The sequence below is a fragment of the Poeciliopsis prolifica genome, unplaced genomic scaffold, assembly GCF_027474105.1.
Source record: "Poeciliopsis prolifica strain line A6 unplaced genomic scaffold, Auburn_PproV2 SCAFFOLD010, whole genome shotgun sequence".
Classification (NCBI taxonomy): domain Eukaryota; kingdom Metazoa; phylum Chordata; class Actinopteri; order Cyprinodontiformes; family Poeciliidae; genus Poeciliopsis; species Poeciliopsis prolifica.
In genome coordinates, this window is record NW_026562385.1 from 8,792,167 (window position 1) to 8,813,213 (window position 21,047).

The 21,047-nt window shown below is 42.6% G+C and overlaps 2 protein-coding genes across 4 annotated transcripts in view; one reads left to right on the plus strand and one right to left on the minus strand.

Moving 5' to 3' along the window:
- Positions 1-1,006: 1,006 nt before the first annotated feature.
- baiap2l2a (BAR/IMD domain containing adaptor protein 2 like 2a) lies at positions 1,007-16,281 on the plus strand. The gene is made up of 14 exons (XM_055035417.1): positions 1,007-1,212; positions 1,475-1,550; positions 3,368-3,454; positions 4,613-4,674; positions 4,771-4,842; positions 5,670-5,753; positions 5,838-5,960; positions 7,370-7,453; positions 8,771-8,840; positions 9,436-9,637; positions 9,721-9,786; positions 11,043-11,244; positions 13,230-13,270; positions 13,577-16,281. Exons 1-14 carry the CDS (start codon positions 1,159-1,161, stop codon positions 13,656-13,658), a joined length of 1,305 nt encoding a protein of 434 aa, XP_054891392.1. The 5' UTR covers positions 1,007-1,158; the 3' UTR covers positions 13,659-16,281.
- A 66-nt stretch (positions 16,282-16,347) lies between these two features.
- Positions 16,348-21,047, minus strand: part of pvalb6 (parvalbumin 6) — a 35,126-nt gene continuing 30,426 nt past the window's right edge. For 2 of the 3 annotated variants that reach the window (XM_055035419.1, XM_055035418.1), the window contains exons 2-5: positions 19,420-19,485; positions 18,220-18,352; positions 17,676-17,785; positions 16,348-16,891 (exon numbers count right to left, since the gene is read on the minus strand). In XM_055035419.1, the coding sequence (XP_054891394.1) occupies positions 16,866-16,891; positions 17,676-17,785; positions 18,220-18,352; positions 19,420-19,480 (330 nt within the window). In that variant the 5' untranslated portion in view covers positions 19,481-19,485 and the 3' untranslated portion in view covers positions 16,348-16,865. The remainder of the gene's footprint in view (positions 16,892-17,675; positions 17,786-18,219; positions 18,353-19,419; positions 19,486-21,047) is intronic. The other variant, XM_055035420.1, reaches the window with a different exon arrangement.

Sequence of the window (21,047 nt, forward strand, 5' to 3'; positions counted from 1 at the left end):
CACAACCTGCTCAGAGCCTCCACCAGCCATGAGAGGAAGTCAGCAAACACGTGGAGGAAGTCGCTCTGGATAAAGGAGGCCAAAACCGAACAAACAAGAGCCTTTAATAAATCACGGTGGAGGCAGTATGAAGCTGTGGGAATTTCAAAGAGGTAGTTCAAGCTGAATACAGAAAAAAAAACATCTTCTGGGCAGAAAATTCAACGATACAACCAGCATCATCAGTGATGTGCATAGATGGACACTAGGTGGTGCTAGAGCTCTTGAGATTTTCTGTCTAGACAGAAAAAGGGCCCTTCTGAAATGATTTTTTTGTGTGTAGTGTGTGCCCCAAAGTAACCTTTCTGGGTTAAAAGGCCCACACATGATGTTCAAGATGTCCCTCCAATAAATCTCACTACTGCGCTGCCCCGTTTTTCCTCTCCAGTGCCCGCCTCCCAAAACTCACGCCAGTGACTTTCATGCGTTAGAATGGTCCAGTCAAAGTCCAACTCACCAAGCTGTGGAAGACTCACGAACACTTTGACTGTCTTTATCCAATCTGACTCTTTCTCTCAGAGTTGTAAAAAGTACATTTCAGTGTCGTCACTGGAGGACAGCGATGTTTGGGTCGCTTTTATGAACTTATGGAACTAAAAAACTGACAAAAACAAGGAACGACAGATATGCTTTATGGGATCGTTGTTAGTCAGCTTAAAATAATGTGATAAATATGATTATTTATTGACGATCGGAACAGTAAATGCAAAAGAACCCTAGATTTTTTTATGACTCGATGGAAACGGACCTCTGATATAAAATGAATAAAACATACAGTGAGTCTTGGACTCATGCACTCACACACACACACGCACGCACACACACACACACACACACACACACACACACACACACACACACACACACACACACACACACACACACACAGAACATGGGCCAGGCCAGTGTGTTTTATGGTTTAGCCATGTTTAATTATTTACTCCTGTCTTTCTCAGACAGGGCTGGTGTTGGTTTCCATCACACCGGGCCGCCTTCTCGCCTCTGCTCCTCGTCAGGTTCGATCCGGCTCCACAGGCCTGACTGGTGTTCCCCGGGATTTTGTTTTCTTTCTTCTTCTTTTTTTTCCCTACTGACTGCCGCGCCGTTCTAGATGTGAACATGTCGGGAATTAATGGCGACCAGCTGCACCGCTCCACCTTGGGGATTTACCGGGTGAGTGAAAAAAGTCTTCAGAACTAGTGGGCGAGAAGGAAGGAATCACTTCCACTAATCTTCATCCCAAGAACAATTTGAGTCTTTTGGTTGTCAGAGAAAATGTGTGTACATCCTCACCGATTGAATAGAACATGTTCTGGTACTGATCCCACTCTGGGTGGATCCAGACTCTCTCGAAGTTTCTCTTTTTTTCTCGCTTGCTGTCTTTCAAAATTCAAACTAAACCTTCAGTGAATACCTGCCTGTGCTTTTCTATCAGAATCTGACTGACGAGTTCAACCCCAGTCTACAGAAACTGGTTTCACTGGGAAACAGCTACGCCCATGCCTTCAAAGGTAAGGAAGGAACACAGGAAGGAAGGGAAGGACACAAGTAGTCATAGAGGAGGGATAAATAATTGAGAGAAAGAAAAAGAAACGAATCAAGATTTAAAGGCAGAAAAGAAAGTTTGCAAGACCCACATGGTAAACGGTCAAACGAAGAAAGAAGGGAAGAAGGTGGGAAAGGAAGCAAAACAGGCAGGAAAGAGCAAAGGAAGGAAGTAAAAGAAAAAAATAAAGCAAGAGAGAAAAATTATAAGACGGAAGACTTTCACCAGCTCTCTCTCTTAGAGGTGAGTTATTTCGAAGGAACTACTTACATTGTAGGAGTTTTTTTCACCTAGAAGGAAAACGCCTCTAGTTTCATTTGCCATCAATAAAAATGAGCCGCAGCCATAAAGACATAGAGCTCTGACCAGTTAAGAGATGGTAAGCGCCACCATCTTTTAACTGGTGAGGCGTTCAGTAACGGCCCCACCGGCACACATTAAATATAGATTAACATCCTATGTGCCACCTGCAGCGCCGCTGAGCCGTAACCCTACGCCGACGGCTTGTTTACTCAGTTGATTGAGCTCTCCACTGTGAGTCATAATAATAATAATCATAGCCGTTTTTATTGGTCTCAGATTTTGTCAGTTATTCTGCGATTGTTGTAAAAACTACGGAGTCGCAGTTATGATTGGGTGACTCCAGCCTCGACTCCTTTCTCGTCTCAGGATTTCCCTGTATTTAGATCGTCCAGTCAACGCAAACCCAACTTCCTTGTTCCCACTGAGGAACAGCATGACGACGCCACCGCCGTGTTTCACCGCTGTGTACTCAGGTTATGGAGTGAAGTTTTTAGGTTTCCGCCCCCTGCAAAAGTTATGTTTTGTGGTTCAGGATCCGCACAAATTCCATGTCTTAAGAAACCAGAAACGTTCATTTCTGAAACCTGGTTTCATAGTGGATGAATTTCAAATTGGCGGTTTCATGTTTCCATGCAAGCCATATCTCCTTTTTTTTTTAATTGATGATGTCATAACTCCATCTCTAACTTTCACAAATCACAAAAATGGCTCCACTCTGTTTTTTTTTCTTATTCTTTTTGTGTGTGTGTATGTGGATCTGATTCTCTGGTGGTGTTACAGCGCCACCGATTGGCCCGGCATATCTATTACATCACATTCTGTGGCGACGTATGTTCTTTCTTCAACATTTACACAAGAAAGAAGTATTCGAACACCATACTTACTTAAAAAAAATAATTCTCACATTTTTCTTTCAACAATAATTTTACTCCTGCTAGTCTTTTGTAAAGGCATGATTTATGGAGTGCACAACTAAATAGTGTCCCCTGAATAAAAAGCTCTCTTGTTTCAGATGATGGATGCGACAGTTCTCTGTAAGATGCTTAGAACCTTTTTTTCGTATACCATATAAACCTTTTCACAGCCTTCCACCTTGTATGAATTGTTTCCTGGTCTTCCTCCTGCTTGGAAAATTTGGAATTTGGAAAATTGATGTTTTCCAAGAAACCTGCGATGCTTTCGTGCAACAGCTCGATTCATACCGACATTAAATTACATGCTTGTGGGACTTCGGGATGGAAATAAATGCACGCCACACTTTTCAGCTGATTCATTAAGAAAAAATGTTTTCTTTCCTAACAACCTCCAGTTTTGCGTCCGTCACACAACTGAAACGCGTGTGTTTGTGTCACAAATGTGGAAAGAAAAAGTGATAAACTTTAAGCAGACATGAATGTACTTATTGCAAGACTCTGTTGATAAAGTGTCTGTGTACGACAGACGTGTCTCTGAAAGCTGCTTTTTACTTCTCTGTTTCAGACCTTGTCGTCACCAGCGAGGCTTACTTCACGGCCCTCTCAAAGATCGGAGAGAAAGCTTTCTACTCCGCGTCGTCCCGCTCCCTGGGTACGTCGCCGCGCGGCTTCGCCGGGACGCGTTGGGTTTGTTATCCGGGTCACTCATTAAACGCAGCGTCAGGGGGGATCAAAGTTCAACCTCGGGCCGTGTTTTATTGCTCCCCGTGCAAACACGGCGGCGAATGTGCAGTGCTGCGGATTTCTCTTGATGTGCGTGAAGAAGGTATTTCACGTTGTTTAGCAGTCAGAGCTTCAGTCATTCTGGCTTCCAGCTCAAAGCTAAGCAAACCAGGCCTGGTGTGAGTTTTCTTCCAGTTACTCTGAACCAACAGAGCAATGTTCCTTTATCAGTGTGAAGTCTTGTCAGGTGTCTGGTCTCTCTGCTGTCATTACAAAAATGCTAAGAACAACAGTTCTGTTGGCGTTTGAGCCCAACAAAAAGTGAAACTAGCCAACAGTGACCACATTATACCACCCATATCAGCACAACTCCTAGAAATATGTGCAGGGGCCTTGAAATAAATAGTTGTTATGGAGACTCGGTGCCCCCAAGCTGATAGTCTTTGCTTTAGAGAGGCTCTTTTTTGTCTTTCTTACCATTCTGTGGTGAAAAGATGCAAGTGAAAAGTGACTTCCTGTTCTTAATCCACAGCAGTGAATATAATGTCGGAACAATCTTCATCTTGGGAGCAGATTCAAGCTGGGAGGTTTTTTCATGGTCTTGGAAGTGCACTTGTAGGAGTTTTTGCTCATTCGTCAAGAAGAGCTTCTCTGAGGTCGGACGCTGTTGCTGGACACCTCGAAATCCGTCCTGTCGTTTTGAGGTTAGCGCGCTGCGTGGTCCAGTTAAGGTTTCCCACACCGGGGTGTTTCCTCTGACTCTTTGAATTGGACCAGGCAAATGCGTCTGTTCAACCAAACTGCGTGGAGCTTTCTGAGCAAAAGCTTCAGTCGTGACCCAAACCTCCAGAGAAGGAAGAGGGACCGACGAGAGGAGAACTTTGATTTCAGCTTAGCTGACCGGAGAATGAACAACAGCCTCGCATAAAAAAGAAACATTTTACAGATTTATTAGTCTGTAATAAATTATTTACCGCCTTGAATTAGATTATGTAGCCGTGCCACAGGTGTCATATGTATTTTAACGCCACAAGTTAATGATCAGTGAGTGAATCCGCTCATAAAAAACTGTCCTCTTATTTTCAAGGAGACGTGCTGATCCAGATCGCCGACAACCAGCGGAGGCTCACATTGGAGCTGGAGGGAGTGGTAAGTGACGTCAACGTTGATCAGATTGCCAGTTTTTTTTTTTGTTTGTTTGTTTGTTTGTTGATAGCAACGCAAACCGTGTTCATCTTCTTCCAGTTCCGCAACTTCAGTTTGGAAGTCCTGCAGGTGATGGAGAGCAGCGTCCAGCTGGACGTCGACTACATCTCAGTGAGTCAAGAGTCGATGTGACGAGTAAACGTCGCCGCAACAAAGATGCAAAATGGCAAAATGACAGTCAAGAAACTGCTCACATTTACGGTCGTTAGACTTTATTTCTGGACATTTTCTGGAATGTGTTACACTGTAAAAAAAGTCTCTAATTTACCGTAAAATACCGACAGCTGCGGTTGCCAAAGTTTTACCGTAAAGGCGGTAAAACTTTTTATGGGTGAACAATAACAATAACTTGTTGTGGGTAAACGCAATAAATACGGTAAAATTCAGTAAACACGAATACAGATTTTATCCGTAAATAACAATATATTCCGTAAAAATTGTCGCTCGCAGTGACGATTGTTTTTGACAGTGCTAAGAAAAGAAGAAAATAAATAAAATTACAAGGACACAATTGTACATTACAAGAATAAAGTCACAATATTTTTGAGAATAAGTGGTGGTATCACCAGAATAAGCTCATTCAAGAATAAAGCCATAATGTTAACAGAATAAAATCAAAGTATTTCAACTGTCTGGTGATGTAGCAACTTTATTCTTGAAATATTATGGCTTTATTTTCCCATTTGTTTTTCTCTTAAATTGACCCTGTTCTGTTGCAGTTATTAAATATTCAGACAGAATTAGCATGTAGATTCACAAGCGATTTCTTTCTTTAAACGCAGTGAGGCTGTTATTCTTAAAAGGTTCAAATCAATAGTTACAAGTCAAACAATGAGATGAGATTGTGGCGATATCGAGCTTGTGTACACTTTGGATCAGAACCGTGCCTAGGGTTGATTTCGTGATTAGGAGAAATTCTGATCCGAACTGTCCCACAGCACAGCAGGGCGACGTACGAGAGGGAAGTCCACAGGCAGGCGGCGGCGGCTCAGCAGAGGCAGCGGAGAGGAGGAACCGGCCAGGTCTGCTTCTTCACAAGTGGAGCAAAACGCTTCCTGATGTGTTTGCCGCCGGGTTTGATGCATATCTGCACCGTCCGTCCTCAGGAGTACCTGCATTTTCTGAGGGAGAGCCACCAGGAGGCGCTGGAGGAGGAGGAGAGGCGGTACCGCTTCCTGGCTGAGAAACACTGCGGCCTCGTGCAGTCCGTGGGCCTCCTCATGAGCAAGGTGCGAGGAGACTTAGCAGCTGGTCGGCGACTCCTGCAGTTTGAAACAGGAGGAGACGATGTTCGGCTCCAGCGGTCCCTGCGTCTGGCTTTTCTGATAACCAGGAATAGGTGACGCTCCCAGAGCAGCGTCACAGTTTCCACAGAAAGAGCAACTGCATCATAACAGGCTGCGTGTTTGACCTCTGGACCCGTTTTTATGACCCCGCAGTACTTTTATGTTCTACATTCACTGGGAACTCCTGAGGAATGAGCCTCTCGCTCTTCTGAAGACACAAGTTCCACTGAAACAGGTGGAATAATATATTTACACTCACAGTGACTGATTGTTTTCCAGTCATTCCTGTGCTCTGGTGGTTTAAACTGTCAGACTTGAGAGCTGAAGTTATTTCTCTCTGTGCGATCGACACGAAGCGTTGGGGAAAAACACTGCGTTGAAACAGTTGATCGCAGTGAGTGCTGCCCTCGTGTGGCCGCACGGTGCAAAGCACAAACCCGTTCCAGACACGTAAACACGTGAAACAGTAAGCCTGTGTTTTTGCCACTTCTTCATCTATTGGGCGGTTTTTTGTTTTTTTTTCCATCATAATCAATAGTTATCTTTCAAAGTATGAGTGAATGCGTAGGATGCTGTGATATCCTACAGAGTAAAGACAACCAGATGTCAGTGGCGTGTTGAGAGCAATGTGACGTCTCCTCTTCTTATCACGGATGTGGCCGACGCTCAGGCGTTGGCAAAATATTACTCACTGCTCTTATCTCAGCGGTTGCTAATTGCCAGCGTCCTCTACAGCATCAATATTGACAAGTACTAAACACACTCTGAGTCTCCACAGCCACTACCTGACTCATTTAATTGGCTGTGGCAAAAAATCAATGACATGATCATAAGCTACTCCATAACTGTTAAAAGCTGCTGCTTTTCTCAATTCAGGCAACGAGGAGCTGCACTGCATTCCTAGATCTATGTTGTGTTATCATTAGTGCTTTGATTTTTTTATTATTTTTTTTAATAATTAGAGTTGGAAAGCTCTAGTTAGTAATCAATGGCTTTTTGTTTCCCTGTTGTGGCAAAGCGAATCTACTTTCAATCTGACAGGAAAAAAAAACAACAAATGTTTGTTTTTCTAACGGAGGGTTAAAGGCAAAGTCTGAAAGTTACCATGACAGCCATTACATAACATTCATTTGAGAACGAGGCCTGAAAAAGGGTCTATCCTGTCGTTTTCTGAAGCTTATATCCACCTGAACAAATGTTCCCAAATTCAACATTTCACTTTTATACTGAAATTATGCTGCTGCAGTTAAAGTTGAATTTTTTTTTAAGGCGTTTTATCAGGAGAGCTGTTCTATTTGGCCTGATGGAGGAGAAGCGCTGCACTGCTCACACCTTTCTGTTTTATGTGACAGACGTCGGGGCCTCTCCTGCAGAAAGCCGACGTCTGGACGGAGGAGGTCAACGCCACCAGGCGACCTGCTGCCGTGGACAACACCGTGAGTTCAAGGGCGCCGACGACTCGCTGAGAAAACAAACCGCCGAGTCCGTGAATCGTTCATGCAGAGCTGCTGCCCAGGCTGAACGAAGCCGCGGTGCAGGAAAACCCATCTGCAGGGAAGGGAATCTGCATTGCATCCTTCTCTGGGAAAGGGAGAACAATTCCAATTTTTCGGTTTCAGCTGCAGGAGCGTCCTCTAGTGGAGGATCTGTAATTCAATTAGACTGGATTACAGAGGATTCAGCCTGCAGACAGAGAACCAGAGCAGAATTATGGCGTATAAATGTGTAAATCCGAATCTTAAGATGCACAGCGCCTCAGTCTGAAGGCCCGACAGCTGCGATTAGTGTTTGAACGAACAACCTGAGATTAAACCCTCGACTGAAAGGTGAAAAGGATCCACTGATCCCTTTGCACCGACAGGGAATTAATATGGATTCTGCTGATTTATTTTTGACTGATGTATTAGAAATGAAGCCTGTAAGACATTGAACACAGCAGGTATGTTCAAGTGGGTAAACAAAAATCTTGTTATTCCCTGTCTTTGTACTATCATAACAAGGAATATTTGAATCTGCGAATCAAACATTCACGGATTAAATGCTCCGTCTTGACTCAAGACTCCCACCGATTTATCCACATTACAAGTTTCAAATCTTGGAAAATCACTTGGAAGAAAAAAAACAAAAACAAAACTAGATTCTTTCTCAAGATTTTATTTAATCTTTTGAAACATTTCAAAAGAACATAGCGATCTAACCGTTTGCCGATAAACTACATTTATTTTATTTTGAATTTTTTATATTTTTTTGAGACCTAAAAACAACACCTTGTTGTCACAGTCATGAGTCGCAGCGTGACTCTCCAGAATTACAAAAGGAAAAAGAAGGTGAACATTTCCTTCCAGGTGCTTGGCATCCAAGCCGAGAGGAAACAAACGTCCACATGTGAGATAAGGGACGAGCAGAAAGAACAGATGACAGCTAAAGGAACTGAGCTACTCCCACAGTGAGTGGTGCAAATCTAGAATTGGGCAAAGCGACCGAGAAGAACGACCAGGAACCTGACAACTTGTAGAGACGCACACAGAAAGACCTCCAGCTGGAATTACAACCAGAGGTCGATGCAGGGATTTGTCACTTTCCTTCCAATCTGCACGCATAAAAACCCTGATACATTTATAACTGTGGTTATGATGTAAAAAATATATATATATATCTATTACCAAGATGTTTTTCTTGAATATGGAAACAGCCATGGTGCCGTTAAATTGACAAACACATCACTGGACTTATGGATGAATACGTGTTTGCAGGGCGGGTTGAGGGCGGAGGACATCAGACAGATCCGAGAGGAGATGACTCTGGGCAAGATACCGTCCAGGGGTGAGTGGATTTTATGGAGGAGAAAACATCACCATGCATTTCTACACACCAGGAGAGACTTTCCAATAGGTGGACCTCTTCAAGAGTTGAGCTTTATTTAGCCTTCTGGTAATTAACTGCAGTCCGCGGCACTGTTGGTGGAAATCAGCTTATCTGAGAGCTCATAATTATTTCTGTCTTTTTCATCCCGCATCCTCGTTTGTCTAATCACTTAACTCTCTTTTCTAAAGTTAAAAACACAAATAAATACATTTGGCCCAGTGATGGCAAATCAACAACCGACTAAAAGCGATCTCGACAATGTTAAACACCCTTCCTCTGTTCAGGAGGAAAAACGGCACCCTGTGGAGCACAATCAACTGATCTGCATCTCCCGCTGCTGAAACAAAAGGAAATTAGCATGCAGATTTAGTAGTCAGCTCAGAGTCCCAATGCGTGTAATTAGGAATAACAATGAATTAGAACTTTATCATGCAAATTTGAAAAGGAATTAAAAACGAAGCTCGGTCCCGTTCACGTCTCCCAGTGCATAATTTCGGCTCTTTATCGGACAGATTTGTGCTCCAGCTGTAACTGCTCTGCGTGTGTTTCGCAGCGCCGTCCCCGGTGGGAAGTGTTTATCGCTCCAGAGGCGGCGGCGGCGGAGGAGGAGGCGTGCCCATGAGGGCCAAGGCGGCCCACCAGCCCTCTGGCTCCAACCCCACCCTGCTGCCCTTCTCCAAGGGGCAGATCATCACAGTGAAGACCCGGCAGCCCAGGAACGGCTGGCTTTACGGATCCGCCGAGAACGGCTCAGGGTGAGGGGTTGTCACCCACTTGTGAGATTGACACTTACAAATCTACACTCCTGGTTGTCATCTTTGCTCCCTGTCGTTCTCAGTCAGGGATGGTTTCCAGCCTCCTATGTGGAAGAACTTGACGATCCTCCGAAGTCGCCCAGCTCCTGGTAAATAACCTAAAAATCTTTCCCCCATTAAAATGATCATAAGCATAGAACTGTAAAAAAAAATACATTGAGTGAAGCGTAGATTTTTGAGGCTTACGCTGCCACGCAAAGACGTTTTGGACAATTTCATGCCCCATCCCCGTCAGGAAGAGGATATTGCTTCAAAATGGCTGCATGCCAATCTACAAAATAAAGGTCAGCAAAGAAGATGATGAAGGATGAGTTCGGTGTGAGGAAAACTGTGACCTCATAGAACACCGTTGGGATGAGTCGGCGCAGATACCGTGAACAAGGTCTTCCTGTCCAACATTAGTGTCTGACCTCACAAATGCTCTTCTAAAAGCGTTCCCATAAACCTTGTAGAAAGCCTTTCCAGATGTGTTGACTCTGCTGTGGTTATATGTATATGTGAAACACAATATAATTGAAAATTATACATGTAAAAAAGTTTGCTGTAGGGAAAACTAAAGTTTAAGTTTTGCAAATGTGCTTTCATCTCTCACAATTAGCAACTTTTGATTCAGTGTCAGTGTTAAATCTTTTTTAATTCATACAATAATGCGTCTTTTATGCTGCGGAGAAGTTAAAAAAGATAAAAGTCACAAGAGCTGAAGGAATTTTGTCTTATTGCAGGTTACTTTTTCTTTCTGAGAAAACATCCAGGCTGGCTAAAATCCACTAAATACTCGTGGGAAAGTGTTTTTTTTTTTTTTTTTTTTGTTTGTTTTGTTTTTGTTTGTTTTTTTGTGAAGAAGAACGAAGCTGGCAGAAATAAAATCACTCAGGAAAACTATAATTGCTTCATCACTCCATATAAACTTCATAAATAAGCACAACTGGATAAAGTGACTAAATGAAAGGCCTGAGGTTATAATAATAATAATAAAAAGTACAGATCATGTTCATTTGCTCCAAGGCTGTTCTTCTTATTTTTGGGGCTAATCATTTTAAAACAGGGTCAGTTTCAAACTTGCGTCTGGATGGATGAAATGAACTACTTACCATATATGGGTGACCCATAGCTGTGGGAGAACCCACAAGAAGGTGCTTGGTCTTTTTAGCAAGCAGAAAAAGTACACACAAAACTAAATTTGTGACAAATTCGACTTTGTTTGAGAACGGTTGTTTCCTCTGTCCGTAGCCCAGGCTTAAAGCCCTCTGTCCCAATACAATGATTTTTATGTTTAAGATTTCTAAGAGTCAAACGGGGAAGATTGCACGTCTTCTGAGTTGACATTTCTCTCGCCTTCACCCAGGAACCACTCTCTCCGAAGCAGCAGCAGCATGAGCGACCTGCTGGACCAACCAGGAGGAGGGAGCAGCAGCAGGACCAGCAGCGCCATGAGCAGCGTGTTCGACCTGCCAAAACCCAGCAGCAGCATCCATAGCAGCAACAGCATCAGCAGCAGGAGTGGAGCCCCGCCTCCTCCGCCTCCTCCACCCACGCAATCCTCACCCGTGAGTCTGACGGAAATGTCGTCTTACTCAGAAAGCCATTAGGAGTCAGCCAGAAACGGCTGAGGCGAGCGCTTCGATGATGACTAACTTTGAAACTTTTACCACGATTGAGATCTGAAATGTCATTAACCAGCCGGGAATGGGGTTGTTTTTGTGTTTTTATTATTATTATTATTATTATTATTATTATTATTATTATTTATTTTTTTGCCATAGAACATCTACTAACAAAATTCATGCAGAGCGAGTTTGGATTCTAGATGATGAAATTCAGATCCACCATGTTCGTTTCTGTCTTGCTGGTGAGGCAGCACGCTTATAGAAACTGAAATGATGCAACTCTGGACCATGGTGGATGTGTCGGATGAATTTGAAAATTTAAATTTTGAAGCTGTTCTTTCAAGAAAATGACGGGGAAAAAAAGAGTTATGAAAACTAATTTTTTTGTTTTTGTTTTTATACTTTTATAAGTTGTCTTACATTCATAAACTCTAAGCAGGAACAGCAGCAGCTGCGTTTCCATAACAAATATGCACAAAGGTTTGTCGATATCCTGCCGATGTCAAGAAAAACACAATTTTGCAGATGAGGTGTTTCTGTTAAATAAGAAATGAAATTAAAATCACAAAAAGTCGCTAATTTCACAGAAGAGCTATTGATTCTACACGTACGAATGACACAAACAACCTTTCGCGAACTTTGTCCAAAAACAAATCATCGTCAGTTTTTATTATTGCACACACAAGATCCCCTTTTGCAACTCCATTGGGTGAGAAAGAAAACAGGCACAGGGGGAAAGTTAAGTACTTTTACAGGATATTGTTATTCCATCATGACCCTTATAAGCAGCACTCTCAGTGGGACAGAAACAAAAAAATTATTCATCCAAAACTCACCTTATCTTTTATTCCAATTACTAATATAATTTGTAGTTTTATTAAAGCATTTTGCTTTTGAGGACATTTGTAGTTTTGAATGTGGCCAGAAATGAAAACGAGTTTGATATCCTGCCTCAAAAGAGCCGTGAACCCCACCGCTACGGTGGCCGGGATGGGGCTCCTGACATGAACGGTAGCTGTATTTCACCCGTCTGTCCACCAGGGGCGCTGTGGCAGATTGCTGTTCTCGATGACTCCTCAGCCGTCGTTCTGGTGGACGCAGGGCGGAAGCTCCAGCTGCTAACGACGTGAGCCCAGCGGTTTGCAGACGTGTTGCTGCTGCTTGGTTTCCACTGTGTGATGCTGTTTGCTACTCAACCGCACAAATAGGCCGATTAAATGTCCTTACATGAGCCAATGTTGTTGTTACAACGACCGTCTTGAAGTTCAATTAGCTGCAAATCTGCGGTAGCTTAAAGTTAGCTTAAAGCTAACGACGTGAATGAGAAAATGAATATTTTGTATTCACTTGTCTGCATGCTGCCGGTTAGTTTCTCCACTGTTGATACTTTAAAAATAGTCATGTGAACACAAAGTGAAGCATGTGCGTGTGTGTGTTGCGTACTGCAAAAAAACCCCACAAAAAGTGTTTTTGGTCTCATTTTAGTACAAATATCTTAATACACTTGCAAATCAAACAGAACTGATTGACTGACTTAAAATCAAGACATATAAGTTTGTTTTTAATCAATAATACCTTAAAATTGATGAAAAATGCTAGTTGCACTAGCAGATTATTACACTTATTATGTAGGAAAAACATCTTGGAAAAGAAATAATCAGTCAGTGGAAGTAGTACAGTTTTTTTCCACCAACATTCAGGAGTTATTTACTTCTACATCTTGATGTAAAGTTTCTTGTGTGTTAGTTTTGTCTAGTTTCAAGCCGTGCTAATATATGCATTAAAAACTGGACCAAAAACCTGGAGATATTTTGCGTTTTTGCACGACTTGCAGCAGGTCCTCCATTAGTGTGTGCATGCCGTCTGCGTTGGTGCTCCCAGCTGACCTTCGCTAACCTCTCTTCCTCTCTCGACTCTTCCTGCAGAAGTCGCAGTCAGAGAGATCGCAGCACGAACTCTTCCCGAGGTAAGAGCAATAGCTGCAGCCTCGCTCTGAACGTGGAGAACGGCTGTTAAAAACGAAGCCAATTCGTGACACTCTAGGTAAATCATGAAGCCATTAAATCTGAGAGCTATAGATGGGGCAGACTGATCTCTTCCATTTACGGGAAACCATTTCAGCCGCAGACGTTTGGGAACAGTTCAGAAGAACAGTTCACTAAACGATGTTTGAAACGCAGTTATTTTTAGGTATACTCTCTCTTTTTTTTTTTGTTCACATCTCTCTCTCTGTTTCTTTCTGCTCCTCGTCTTCCCGCCTCGGGTTCCTCAGGGGCACCAATCCGTTCGCCACGGTGAAGCTGAAGCCCACTAAGACCAACGACAGATCTGCTCCGATACTCTACCGCAGATGACTTCTCCGCCAGGGAAAGAGGCGTTTCCGTTAGTTTGACAGGTGGATGATCGGTGACGGCTGTTTTATTGAACCACAGCATCATCTGTGTGCCATAATGCCTTTTGACCAAAAAACAGAACAAAAAAAACATATTTGTTTTTTTTTTCCCTTTACATTCATACTCTGATAATTGTGACCTGTTTTTAAACTTGCATTAATTTAACCAGATCATTTTTCTGGATGTTTTCTTGACAGCTATCGTCATGTGAATGAGTGACGCAGTTAGTCTTTTAACATTTTAATACCTCTTGTGTTTTTTTTTTTTTTTTTTGTATTGTTACAAGCACAAACTTCAATGTATTTGGATTTCATATGTAAGAGCATGCTTTGTATATTTTTGGGGGGGGTGGGGGGACTCTTGTTGGACGGACGCGACACAGAATTAAAATGCTGCATCAGTTTTTAAAGCTTGGTTTGGACTTTAACTAGGCCACTGAAACAATATGCTTTGGTCCAAACCAGAGTTTCCTCAAACAGCATGAGCTAATGGCTGGGAACTCCCTATAGAAACCCACAGACATTGCTACAAAATTTCTAAAGAAACATTGGATTATTTTTACTTTTTTCTTTGTCCCAAAATGTTCCGTTTCCAGCTCCAACTTGACAAATTTGTCTGGCAACGAATCGGAGAGATGAGAGCGGCAAATAACGTTTTCCTGAATTTCCCCAATGTTTTGAGAAATAAAGGCTTTTTCTATCGCCATCTTCAGTAAGTTATTGTAGCATATTTTATAACAATGACTGGGGGGAAAAAAAACAGAAAAATTCTGAAAAAATTTCGTTCGTGTTCGTTCAATCCCCCCCTCGTTTTTGAACTTTCCCACACCTTCTGGCGTGTTTCTCATTCTTCTTCGATGTTCTCCAAACTACTAATTGGGCAACTTTTGAAGGCAACTGATTGGGTTTGGATCCTGTTCAGCAGAACAATGAAACAATTAACGCAATGTGAAACAAAGACCATGAACTGTCCCATAAAGTCGAAATAAAATACATTGAAGTTTGTGGTTTCAAAATGACAAAACTTTTTTTTTAAATTTATGCTGATTTTGGGAATCAGATCAAGATTTTCAAATGTATTCAGCAGTAAATAGCTTGTATAGCTCTATATCAGTTCTCTTTTGTTTCTGTTTTTTTTTTCCTCAATCTCTACAGCTCTATTTATATCCAGATGTTCTGATGAGATTAAAGTTCTGTCGCTAAATATTAAATGTTCTGGAAAACGAAGGAGGCAGATTGTGTAAAACTCTGGCGTTATGAATAATAATGCTGTGTATTAAAGGATAACGCCACGCCATCTGTCTGGGATGATCACTGATTTCAAATTCAAGCGCATCACGTCCAAGTATCACCTTTTCCTCACTGCCGATTTCTGGGAATATCAATGAATCCTGCTGCATTTGTTTTCCTTCTCTAACGAAGCGAACTAATGGGAGTTTGATGCAGCGAGGCGGGAGGTTTTCATCACCGTTTAAGAAATAAACTCTCATTTTTTTTGCCCCAGTCGTCAATGGCTCCCAGTTTAACGGCGCGCCGGAGCAAGTGGTGAACTTACTGATCAGACCTTTTTGCTCAGGCACCGCAATGGCCTACTAAAAAAAAGACCTAAGATCCCCGCGGTTCTTATTTGGGTTCTCCACTGGGCATACTTAACCTAAATTGAACCTTGGTGTGAATCCAATTGGGCTAATGGTTTGACAGCGGCCTGGCTCTTCTGAGGAAAGACTCCGGCTACTTTTTATCTCGACCTCAGCGGAGGATGTACATCCACAAATTAGAGGTTCTTCACCGGTCGCCTGAGCGGCTTGTTTTCCGGGAGTCTTTTGCAAATGAGGGCTAATAAGGTGTCACCTATGACCCGCCTAAGTCTGGTTGTGCTTCTTGAGTAACAGCGGGAGGAGGTGACAGAAAACCAGAATCAAGTCGACACAGACTCTGAGCTTTTAACGATTAGTCGACGTTTTCGCCACAAAATGGCTGGACGGCAAACAAGTTAAATGACTTAGAAGGTGAATTTGGGGCACGAGTTTGAATTTATTTAGTGTTTTCTCTTTATAGAGTCCAAACGAGGCCTGAAATACACACAACACCTTTAAAAAGTATGTGGCTAAATATTGGGTTAGCGAGTCGTGTTTGGTGTAATTCTGGCTGGAGATTTATCTAATATGGTCACAGAGTTAACCAGGCTCTAGTTTAATTCACTCCAAGCAGTTTCAAAAATGTTGAGAGAAATTTGAAGTTAGATTGCTGGGATTATATGTGACTTTGAAACATAAAAATTGGACAAAACGATGCAAGGTTCCAAGAAGCTATTTTATTTTTTTTATTTTTATGTTTTTTTGTTTTTTTCCAAATCTTTGAACTTGATCTCAGATCAGCAGCTGCATGGCTGCTTCAGGTTGTTCAGACATCACAGTCTGGACATTTTTTATCTCGTGTGAATCGGAGAAATTCGTGTTTGCCCGAAGGATGATGTTAATCATTTTTAACGTTCTGTACGACATCATTCCCAGTGTCGACTGAGTGAGTGTAAAATCCTGAGCTGTAGATTGAAAGCGAAAGAAAATAAACCCAATATATGACAAGACGACGTCCAGACTTTCTTTTATTTTACTCTTTTATTGTCTTTCACAGCTTGACTTCTGCCATCGTTGTGTTTTCGTTTTGATTTCTTTTTTTTTTTTTTGTACAACAGCTCACTATCGGGGGATAAAGTGACAGATGGAGAGCAGGTGGATGGACGGGACGACGGCGTAAGAGGAGGCGGGGGGCCTCGGTGACGTCGACACAGAGAAGAGAAGAAACGAGCAGGTTAGACAGACGGCCAGGTCAGGAGGTTGAAGGAGATGCTCTCTGTAAATATCTACATATGCTTCAGAGTTACAAACTTTAGTTGCAGGAGTGTCTCGTATCTTATACACGAACAGAAACGTGAAGAGTTTGTATATAAAAAAAAAAAAGCAAAACGGGACAAACGATTAAGCTGCGGTGCGGGACGAGCCTGCGGTGTTTCACTTCGTGGAGACAGCAGTGAGGCTGAGGTTAAAGGGAAGGAGCGCTTGGAGCGGGTTCTGGCCCGGGGTCGGGCCGCGGTGAGGTGGAGGCGGCGTGGAGTCGGGACGGCGAGCAAAGGGCTGGGAGGCGATCCGTCACGGCGGTGGGCGGCTGCTCATTCCTTCACGAGTGCGGCGAATTCTGGGGAAACAGAAAGCAGGCGAGAGCTTCGAGTTAGTCCCTCGCAGACCGACACATCCGTCAGTCCAGAGCTGGACGGACGGATGCGGCTGCTTCATCAGCTCACAACTCAAACTTTTTCTAACTCTTGGACATGTTTTCTTCAAAAGGTGAGATAAACACTTTCTCATCAAATTATGGTTTGGGCACACAAATCCTTTGGGGGAAAGTATTTGAATTTTTGTTTTTTATGGCTCTAGTAGCTCAGACATGATATGAGAGAGAGGTCAGGGGTCACCAGGCCGGGATTCGACCAGCCCTCTTTCTGTGGGCCGTGCTTAACCCCCGCACCACCTAGGAGACCTTGAATTAATTAGTTAAAGGGACAGTATTATGTGTTTTCCAGGCAGTGTTGTTTTATAATGTACTTGATCAAAGCTGTAAATGATTGATTTAGCATATAAAGTGCTATGTATATATATATATATATATATATATATATATATATATATATATATATATATATATATCATATGATTTAAAGGAAATTTTACTTCCTGATTTAGTGCCTTGAAATTGGTCTTTTAGTGTTGACACTCATGCACAACAAAAGTTTGTGAAGTTTGACAAAACATTACAAAATAAGCCAGAAGAAAAAGACGGTGTGGGAAATTGATTCCTTCAGTCCCAAGTGGATCTATTTTACTAAAGACACCAGGTTTCTGCTGGAGTTACTTTTTGCCTCATCAAGCTGCCTCTGCGTGTCTTTTTGAGTCAGACTTTCGCAGCCGGATTTCGTTTTTACCATCGATTCCAATCTTGCCGTCTCCGTCCTTGTCGGCCGCTTTTAAAAACGCTTTGGTTTCTTTGTCTGTCAGGTCTCTGCCATCCTTGGCAAAACCCTTCAGGACGAATCTGCCGGGAACAGGAAACGGAGGATTCAGTCAGGAAACGTGCCTCAGACTTCAGCGGCGTTTGTATGGAGTGAAAATAGTCTCAAAACACCTGTGCGCGTACAATGCTGGATTTGTAGTCTGTGCGAGCATCTTTGTGTGTAACTTTGCATAGCTGCTTCTGTGGATCAGGTTGTAGTTAAAAATTAAAAAAAGAAGTGTGTAGAAATGTAACATTTGTAGGAATAGTAATTTTGTGAGTGTACTTTTATTTCGTTTTCACAATTTCTTCATATGTGACTGTGTGTGACTGTGTATGCGTTTGACATTTGAAAGTACCCAAAGATGCTTACACAGATTACAAATCCAGTATTCCACACACACGCACACACCCAGGTATTTTTGAGACCATTTCCACTCCATAGATTTGTGTGTTGCCTTTTCTTTTTTTCTCACTTGAGCTCCTCTTCCTCTATAAAGCCGCTGTTGTCGGCGTCCAGCACCGTGAAGACCTTCTTCACGTCGTCGTGGGATTTGGACTTCAGACCAACAATCTCGAAGAACTTCTTGTGGTCGAAAGAGTCGGCAACTTCAGAAAGAAAGACAAGACACAGGAAATGCTTCAGCGTCAGAACTCCCGGTGTTATCTCCGCGCCTTTGGCTCCGTGACGCGTCTTCTTCCACAGACAACGGGACTCATGGTCCACGAAAGATAAGGTGAAATACGAGCCGGCATGCAGAAGGAGGCGTATTCGCCGTGAAAAAATAAAACGAAGCCCTTGACGATAGTAAAGAACCTGCGACTGGATATATTGCGGATTAGTGTGGTTTAATCTTTGATTCTCTGCATTCATGGCAATAAATTGATCCGACTTATCAATCACTAGCCAACCATTTTTGTGGCTTTGATTGGTGGATTAATAAAAAAAGAAAAGCTAAAAGACAAAAGTACAAATGGTTTCCTCCTCTTTAATATTCCTGTCCACAGCGACACGGTTTCCTCTAAAGTCGAACCAAAAATGGAGAAAGAAAAACCTGCCTTGCAGGAGCTTTGGAGCAGCAAGTTTCCCTCCTTTAAATGTGATTCTATTGTTTTTAAATAACTCTAACAATTATCCGCTCACCATTTCTATTCCATAAACTGAAAGCCTTCTGTGTTCTGAAAAAAAAAGTAAAAGTAGACATGCATACAATTTTTATTTGCTCAGAATACATTTCCTCTGATACAAAAGACTCGGCTCATTTATGCAGGGAGGCCTCTCTGCTGCAAAGTGAACTGATTTAAACAGACAAACATGCAGTTCATTCCAGAATCATTCTGACCCCTGGAAGGATTTGGGTGTGAAGTAATGTTTTAATGTTTAATGTCAGAACACATTCCTGAGCCGAACTCGACGAAGAATCTGTGGGGTTGAGAAAAAAACAAAACAACTGATTTAATGAAAACTGAATGAAAATGGTATTAAATTGAAATCTGCATGTAAAAAAATATCAAAACCCAAAACTGTGATCCTACTCCAAGGTCTCTGCCACGCACACAAAACTTTTGTTTTCAACAAAACTTCTTTTTGATTTGACTGGGCTGTGAGGAATCCAAGCTGGATTTCACGGATCCACGGGGAATGTTTCTTTGTTTTGTGCGGGTTTTTTTTTTACCTGCAAATGCGTCGAGAGCTTTCTTGATGTCGTCGGCGTTGAGGATGCTGCTCATTGCCATCTTGGCTTGCGGAGATAACAGGAAGGGGAGAAAAGGAAGGAAAGGGGGAAACAGAAAGGACAAGGTGAAAAACAAGGTTAGAGAGAGAGAGAGAGAGAACTGAAACGTTCTCGCGTTACACCGGTGTGCGCTCCAGAAATGGAGCAGGAAATCAGGACATGCGAGAGGGAAGAGATGGGTGACAAATGGATTGGAGACAGTTTAGAAAAGGTGTAAAGCTAAGGGCGGCTGCGGCAGGTGGAGGTAGAGGGAAACGATCAAGAAACTAGTTCATTGATGCCAGCTGTGGAATCCGACATCTCCAACAAACAAACGTGGAAACGACAGATGTGCGTTTGTTCCAACGGTGTGATATTGCAGCCAAGGCTTCTGCTGTCTCTGAAGCTCTGCTGGGGGATTTCACCCGTCGACACGCAGAGTCTCCCCTGTGAAAGCCGAGCCCGGCCCTCGGCGGCACTTTGGCTTTTTGCTCGGTGTGTGACTGAACACGATCGCCACTTATGAAGTCGGCACCCTCCGGCAATGCCCCTTTTTCACCTCTTCATATTGCGGGCGCACACACAGCAGGAAGTCAGGACTATGAAGGGCGTCTGAGGGAACGAGCAACAAATTGTTGAGGGGAAACATTTCTGTGTGACCTGCAGTCATTAGATTTGACATGATTTCCGATTCAACTATTTGAGCTAACCTTCCAGTCGTAATTGTTTTGCGAGCGTCCAGTGCGACGCAATCGCTGATGGGTAAAGTTTGAGACAACTGGAGCCAACAAAACCAAAGAGACTTGATGACAGTTTGGGCCAAAAAATGTCATGCAAAAAGCACTAAAGGGCTGCAAAACCATAAATTTTTTTTTTTTTTTAAGCAAAACCAACAGAGTTAAGTGAAGCTGTGTTTTCAAGTTTTGCTCAGTAAGTGTGAAATGGGAACACTTATCACACACTTTCATCAGACGTCCACTTGGCCAAGCAGGAAAAAACCCCATTCACTGCAGAGCGAAGGAGAAACTGAAAAATATTCACGCTTCCACTTGGCTTTACTTTCACGCCATCACCGGCTTTTTGAATTTGACACCACATGGGATTTGTTTATGTGGTTTTTTTCTGCTACAAACACAACACAAATTGGGGATTTTATGTTAAAAAAAACCCAAACAAAACAAAAACAAGCCAATCAAGCTGGGCGGTTCAGACAAGTACGAAGAAATAAGTCAAGTGTTCCTGACTTTATGACGTAGTTCATAGATTTTCTCCTCTGGTGTCAAACTGAGCTCTGGTGATGTATGAGCGTCTGCAGAGGCTTGGTGTTATCTAGTCCGGTAACACCCTGGTGCACACACACAGATCAATAATGAACAGTGCTTAACTTGTGTGGGCCACACATCCAGTCCTCTGTCACTGTAAAAGGCCCGACTTCTTCTCTGACCTTTAGCGCAAAGATATCCCCAAACAAACAATTCAAGACAAAACGAGGAGGAGAATATAGATTTACCGCAACGCGAGTAGAACCGTACAACGTGAGTACATTCATCCACTGATGTTTGTTATTCATTGACAATAAAAGCAATGAA

Coding starts and splice junctions, on each gene's coding strand:
- baiap2l2a (XM_055035417.1), top strand. CDS start 1,159: ATGTCGGGAATTAATGGCGACCAGCTGCACCGCTCCACCTTGGGGATT. Junction 3,455..4,612: donor CGCGTCGTCCCGCTCCCTGG/GTACGTCGCCGC, acceptor CTTATTTTCAAG/GAGACGTGCTGATCCAGATC. Junction 8,841..9,435: donor GGGCAAGATACCGTCCAGGG/GTGAGTGGATTT, acceptor TGTGTTTCGCAG/CGCCGTCCCCGGTGGGAAGT.